The sequence below is a fragment of the Teleopsis dalmanni genome, chromosome 2 (genome assembly GCF_002237135.1).
Source record: "Teleopsis dalmanni isolate 2A chromosome 2, ASM223713v2, whole genome shotgun sequence".
In the NCBI taxonomy this organism is placed as follows: domain Eukaryota; kingdom Metazoa; phylum Arthropoda; class Insecta; order Diptera; family Diopsidae; genus Teleopsis; species Teleopsis dalmanni.
Window position 1 is genome coordinate 139664946 of NC_051847.1, and position 5837 is coordinate 139670782.

Here is a 5837-nt window from a genome sequence, read left to right on the forward strand (position 1 = left end):
ATAATTAGAAATACAGGTTTACTAAAAGTACCGCTATCTTGAAGGATTCATGAAAAAAATATTTCCCACCGCAGTGAAAATAGGTCAACAAAGCTGGATGGGTTTGGCGAGCTAAATATACCAGATTTTTGAAGATAGTGATAGTATGATAGTGATCATACTGCTTCTAGCAGTATGAAGTCTCTTAAGGTATTTGTACTACAGTAAAGTAGATGCCGATATACCTATCATGGTGAATCCATATAGCAGTGTTCTGATATTAATTTTGAATACTCGTATTAATTAATTTTGAATGGGATAAAACCTTATGTTCACATATTTTTGAATTCAGGCAGATCAACTCGAAAAATGGAAAGAATTGGTTAAGTACAGCATTCAATTTAAAATTCAATTCAATCGTCAATTTAAAACCATTTGAAGAATTTGGATTATGTCAGAAATATTTTACTTTAGATAATAAATATGTTGTGAGTAAATAGTAAATATTTGAATTATAAGTTGCATATACGAGTGAAGCTAAATTGTAGCTTATTTCAATTGGTTAGGTTAGCTAATAATAGACCACTTCGGTTTATTAAATTAGATTTATGGTACAAAAGTAGTTGATTTATTATTCTTTTATATTTATATTTTTAATTTTTTAGAAATTATATAATTGCTGTACATGTATTTCCGACTTTTATCTCAATTATCTGATTGTGTCATGCAATTAATTGCTTATTGTGCTATCTTCTTTTAATTATATGTCATCAGGAATCTTTAACAAAGCTTAAGATGCACTTTAAAGAGAGGTATTATAGCTAACTAAGATATTTTAGATAGCAAGTTCGCAGTATGTATATGTCATTTGTAACTTAAAATGAAATTATTTTAAACAAAAATTCAAAAAACAAAGCATTTACAGAATTAAATGACAAGCCCAGTTGTGAATTAAAACTAAACTGAAAAAAAATATATCAATACTTAGAAAGCTAGTTGCATTTTAGGAAGTTAAGTGTTCTTATCAATAAAAGCAATTTGTGAAAGTTAATAACATAACAAAATGTATCGTTGTCATCCAACTACTAAACTTGGTGTTACCGGTCACTTGGGCAGACCCATAACAAGATACAATTCCATTGGAGAATATATTGTATCAAAGGAGAATGAAGAACATTTTAAGTAAGTTTCATCACTGTTTAACTAGTTAATAATTTGTTTTACTATTGACAACTATCTTCTAGAAAAGCTATTAATGAAGATGATACCACAGAGTCATTTGAGTCTCTTTATGCTAAGCGCGTTCAAGAATACGAAATTGCATTGGCTATGCAAAAGGAAGTTTTACAGCTAAATGAAGAGAAGAAAAAGCTTGATTGCTTACGTGTGGAGGAAGTTCGCAGAGATCAAGAACGACTTCGGCAGCGTTTCTTTGAGGTAACAAAAATATTGAAAGCATCACGGGAAAAGGAAACGAGAGCGGAAAACAGTCTACACGATGAATTAACTGAACAAAATGAGTGTAGGAGAAAAAGTGCTGCAACAAGAAAAAACATTCAAGTTTTGAAAGAGTTTTCAATACAGATGAAGAACACTGTGCGAGAGTATGGGTGCTATGAAGAACTACTAAAGAAATTTTTACGAGAGAATCCACATTATGAGAATGTTGATAATTTTATAAATTGTACTAAAGCTCTTTGTAAGTCATTGAATATTGTATGAATTTATTATAGTCACCTATAAATGGTATTTTTTTAGTAATGTCGTGTAGTGATATAGAAAAACATAAAATGGAATTAATGCACAAATTGGATGAAAGTCGAAATGAATTGGTGGAATTGGTTCGACGTCAGGCTAGTATATTGATGCAAAACAAAAATGAATTAGACTTCTTTGTTCGGGCATATATGACAGCAAGGAATGAAGCTTTAATGGCCGAGGAACAGTTTCGAAAAATAAAAATGACGCACTCTCGCCATATGGTCGATCGGAATGCCATGTATGATGGGTTGTACAACTTATACTTACTTTTGTGTAAGAGGAGGAGTAAGTTTTTATTAGTTTTTTAATATACACAATATTATATCGGTTTATTTAATATAGTGATCGAACCAACTCTACGATATCATGAGGTACATAAAATAAGCATGTTTATAAAAGGGGAGTTCGAGGTTCTCAGAGGCGTTGCGATAAATTTAGAAAACTTGAAATGCTTCTGATTGAGATTGTAATAAATTTATTAAAAATGTTTGTTTTTTTATTGTTATATTTTTTGAAGATTTTATTACTAAGAATAAATTGCAATATTTTTTAAAAAAGTACATATTTTTTGTGGTAATATTTTTTTATATTGAATTGATTTTTTTGCACATTCAATGAAAGATTTTAACTTATAATATATTATTATTATTTATACTCCTTTTTAAGGGCTAAAGTATTTAATAAAAGATTTTAATGTTTAATCTACTGTATAATATAAGTCGAAGTTCATTGTAATATGCACACTTGCCTCTTTGTGGCTAATATGTTCTTTGCTTTGCTGTATTGTTAATGGATTGGCGTAGTTCGGCAGTATTTCTCTTTTTGGGCAAAGATAGGAGTTTGGCTTACTGAGTTCCTATTTCATAAATTCATAAAGTATTTCATTTAAATATTATTAATAAGAGCAAAAAGTTTAATTTTTAAATTAGTTGTAAGTACCTGCCTATATTAGTTATTCATAAAAAGGAAGTAATGAAATACATCTATTAGATGGATTTATAAAGTAAATAAATCTGCGAGGTATCATATTTAACGATGACTAATAACATAGTTCGGTTAAAGAGCATGTTCGTTTAAAAGAACGTAAATAGCTTTGACTTTGGTAAGTTACATGGGATGTTGCTATTCCAATATTCCTATATAAAATGAAAAACGGCAATAAGTGACATTGCAAGATTAAGAAAGTGTAGTCGATTTATGAGACTATTTTTGGAACAGAGCTTCTAGCAGTATGAAGTTTCTTAAGGTATTTGTACTACAGTAAAGTAGATACTGGAGAACACACAAATGACATAAATTCTTATTATTGGCCGATATACCTATCATGGTGAATCCATATAGCAGTGTTCTGATATTAATTTTGAATACTCGTATTAATTAATTTTGAATGGGATAAAACTTTATGTTCACATATTTTTGAATTCAGGCAGATCAACTCGAAAAATGGAAAGAATTGGTTAAGTACAGCATTCAATTTAAAATTCAATTCAATCGTCAATTTAAAACCATTGGAAGAATTTGGATTATGTCAAAATATTTTACTTTAGATAATAAATATGTTGTGAGTAAATAGTAAATATTTGAATTATAAGTTGCATATACGAGTGAAGCTAAATTGTAGCTTATTTCAATTGGTTAGGTTAGCTAATAATAGACCACTTAGGTTTATTAAATTAGATTTATGGTACAAAAGTAGTTGATTTATTATTCTTTTATATTTATATTTTTAATTTTTTAGAAATTATATAATTGCTGTACATGTATTTCCGACTTTTATCTCAATTATCTGATTGTGTCATGCAATTAATTGCTTATTGTGCTATCTTCTTTTAATTATATGTCATCAGGAATCTTTAACAAAGCTTAAGATGCACTTTAAAGAGAGGTATTATAGCTAACTAAGATATTTTAGATAGCAAGTTCGCAGTATGTATATGTCATTTGTAACTTAAAATGAAATTATTTTAAACAAAAATTCAAAAAACAAAGCATTTACAGAATTAAATGACAAGCTCAGTTGTGAATTAAAACTAAACTGAAAAAAAATATATCAATACTTAGAAAGCTAGTTGCATTTTAGGAAGTTAAGTGTTCTTATCGTAACACTTAAGATTATCAATAAAAGCAATTTGTGAAAGTTAATAACATAACAAAATGTATCGTTGTCATCCAACTACTAAACTTGGTGTTACCGGTCACTTGGGCAGACCCATAACAAGATACAATTCCATTGGAGAATATATTGTATCAAAGGAGAATGAAGAACATTTTAAGTAAGTTTCATCACTGTTTAATTAGTTAATAATTTGTTTTAATATTGACAACTATCTCTTAGAAAAGCTATTAATGAAGATGATACCACAGAGTCATTTGAGTCTCTCTATGCTAAGCGCGTTCAAGAATACGAAATTGCATTGGCTATGCAAAAGGAAGTTTTACAGCTAAATGAAGAGAAGAAAAAGCTTGATTGCTTACGTGTGGAGGAAGTTCGCAGAGATCAAGAACGACTTCGGCAGCGTTTCTTTGAGGTAACAAAAATATTGAAAGCATCACGGGAAAAGGAAACGAGAGCGGAAAACAGTCTACACGATGAATTAACTGAACAAAATGAGTGTAGGAGAAAAAGTGCTGCAACAAGAAAAAACATTCAAGTTTTGAAAGAGTTTTCAATACAGATGAAGAACACTGTGCGAGAGTATGGGTGCTATGAAGAACTACTAAAGAAATTTTTACGAGAGAATCCACATTATAAGAATGTTGATAATTTTATAAATTGTACTGATGCTCTTTGTAAGTCATTGTATATTGTATGAATTTATTATAGTCACCTATAAATGGTATTTTTTTAGTAATGTCGTGTAGTGATATAGAAAAACATAAAATGGAATTAATGCACAAATTGGATGAAAGTCGAAATGAATTGGTGGAATTGGTTCGACGTCAGGCTAGTATATTGATGCAAAACAAAAATGAATTAGACTTCTTTGTTCGGGCATATATGACAGCAAGGAATGAAGCTTTAATGGCCGAGGAACAGTTTCGAAAAATAAAAATGACGCACTCTCGCCATATGGTCGATCGGAATGCCATGTATGATGGGTTGTACAACTTATACTTACTTTTGTGTAAGAGGAGGAGTAAGTTTTTATTAGTTTTTTAATATACACAATATTATATCGGTTTATTTAATATAGTGATCGAACCAACTCTACGATATCATGAGGTACATAAAATAAGCATGTTTATAAAAGGGGAGTTCGAGGTTCTCAGAGGCGTTGCGATAAATTTAGAAAACTTGAAATGCTTCTGATTGAGATTGTAATAAATTTATTAAAAATGTTTGTTTTTTTATTGTTATATTTTTTGAAGATTTTATTACTAAGAATAAATTGCAATATTTTTTAAAAAAGTACATATTTTTTGTGGTAATATTTTTTTATATTGAATTGATTTTTTTGCACATTCAATGAAAGATTTTAACTTATAATATATTATTATTATTTATACTCCTTTTTAAGGGCTAAAGTATTTAATAAAAGATTTTAATGTTTAATCTACTGTATAATATAAGTCGAAGTTCATTGTAATATGCACACTTGCCTCTTTGTGGCTAATATGTTCTTTGCTTTGCTGTATTGTTAATGGATTGGCGTAGTTCGGCAGTATTTCTCTTTTTGGGCAAAGATAGGAGTTTGGCTTACTGAGTTCCTATTTCATAAATTCATAAAGTATTTCATTTAAATATTATTAATAAGAGCAAAAAGTTTAATTTTTAAATTAGTTGTAAGTACCTGCCTATATTAGTTATTCATAAAAAGGAAGTAATGAAATACATCTATTAAATGGTTTTATAAAGTAAATAAATCTGCGAGGTATCATATTTAACGATGACTAATAACATAGTTCGGTTAAAGAGCATGTTCGTTTAAAAGAACGTAAATAGCTTTGACTTTGGTAAGTTACATGGGATGTTTCTATTCCAATATTCCTATATAAAATGAAAAACGGCAATAAGTGACATTGCAAGATTAAGAAAGTGTAGTCGATTTATGAGACTATTTTTGGAACAGAGCTTCTAGCAGTATGAAGTTTCTTAA

At 29.0% G+C, this 5837-nt stretch overlaps 2 protein-coding genes across 2 annotated transcripts; both read left to right on the forward strand.

Moving 5' to 3' along the window:
• Nucleotides 1-960: 960 nt before the first annotated feature.
• Nucleotides 961-2213, forward strand: LOC119682159. Its single transcript, XM_038095521.1, has 4 exons — nucleotides 961-1161; nucleotides 1224-1678; nucleotides 1738-2025; nucleotides 2083-2213. The coding sequence occupies exons 1-4, from the start codon at nucleotides 1043-1045 to the stop codon at nucleotides 2196-2198; spliced, it is 978 nt and encodes a 325-aa protein (XP_037951449.1). The 5' UTR covers nucleotides 961-1042; the 3' UTR covers nucleotides 2199-2213.
• A 1568-nt stretch (nucleotides 2214-3781) lies between these two features.
• Nucleotides 3782-5065, forward strand: LOC119682086. Its single transcript, XM_038095435.1, has 4 exons — nucleotides 3782-4013; nucleotides 4076-4530; nucleotides 4590-4877; nucleotides 4935-5065. Exons 1-4 carry the CDS (start codon nucleotides 3895-3897, stop codon nucleotides 5048-5050), a joined length of 978 nt encoding a protein of 325 aa, XP_037951363.1. The 5' UTR covers nucleotides 3782-3894; the 3' UTR covers nucleotides 5051-5065.
• Nucleotides 5066-5837: the final 772 nt, after the last annotated feature.

Excerpts from the sequence above, each read along its gene's own strand:
- LOC119682086 (XM_038095435.1), top strand. The coding sequence starts at position 3,895 with ATGTATCGTTGTCATCCAACTACTAAACTTGGTGTTACCGGTCACTTG. Across the intron at positions 4,014-4,075 it reads GAGAATGAAGAACATTTTAA|AAAAGCTATTAATGAAGATG; the intron begins GTAAGTTTCATC and ends ACTATCTCTTAG. Across the intron at positions 4,531-4,589 it reads AAATTGTACTGATGCTCTTT|TAATGTCGTGTAGTGATATA; the intron begins GTAAGTCATTGT and ends GTATTTTTTTAG.
- LOC119682159 (XM_038095521.1), top strand. The coding sequence starts at position 1,043 with ATGTATCGTTGTCATCCAACTACTAAACTTGGTGTTACCGGTCACTTG. Across the intron at positions 1,679-1,737 it reads AAATTGTACTAAAGCTCTTT|TAATGTCGTGTAGTGATATA; the intron begins GTAAGTCATTGA and ends GTATTTTTTTAG. Across the intron at positions 2,026-2,082 it reads ACTTTTGTGTAAGAGGAGGA|TGATCGAACCAACTCTACGA; the intron begins GTAAGTTTTTAT and ends TATTTAATATAG.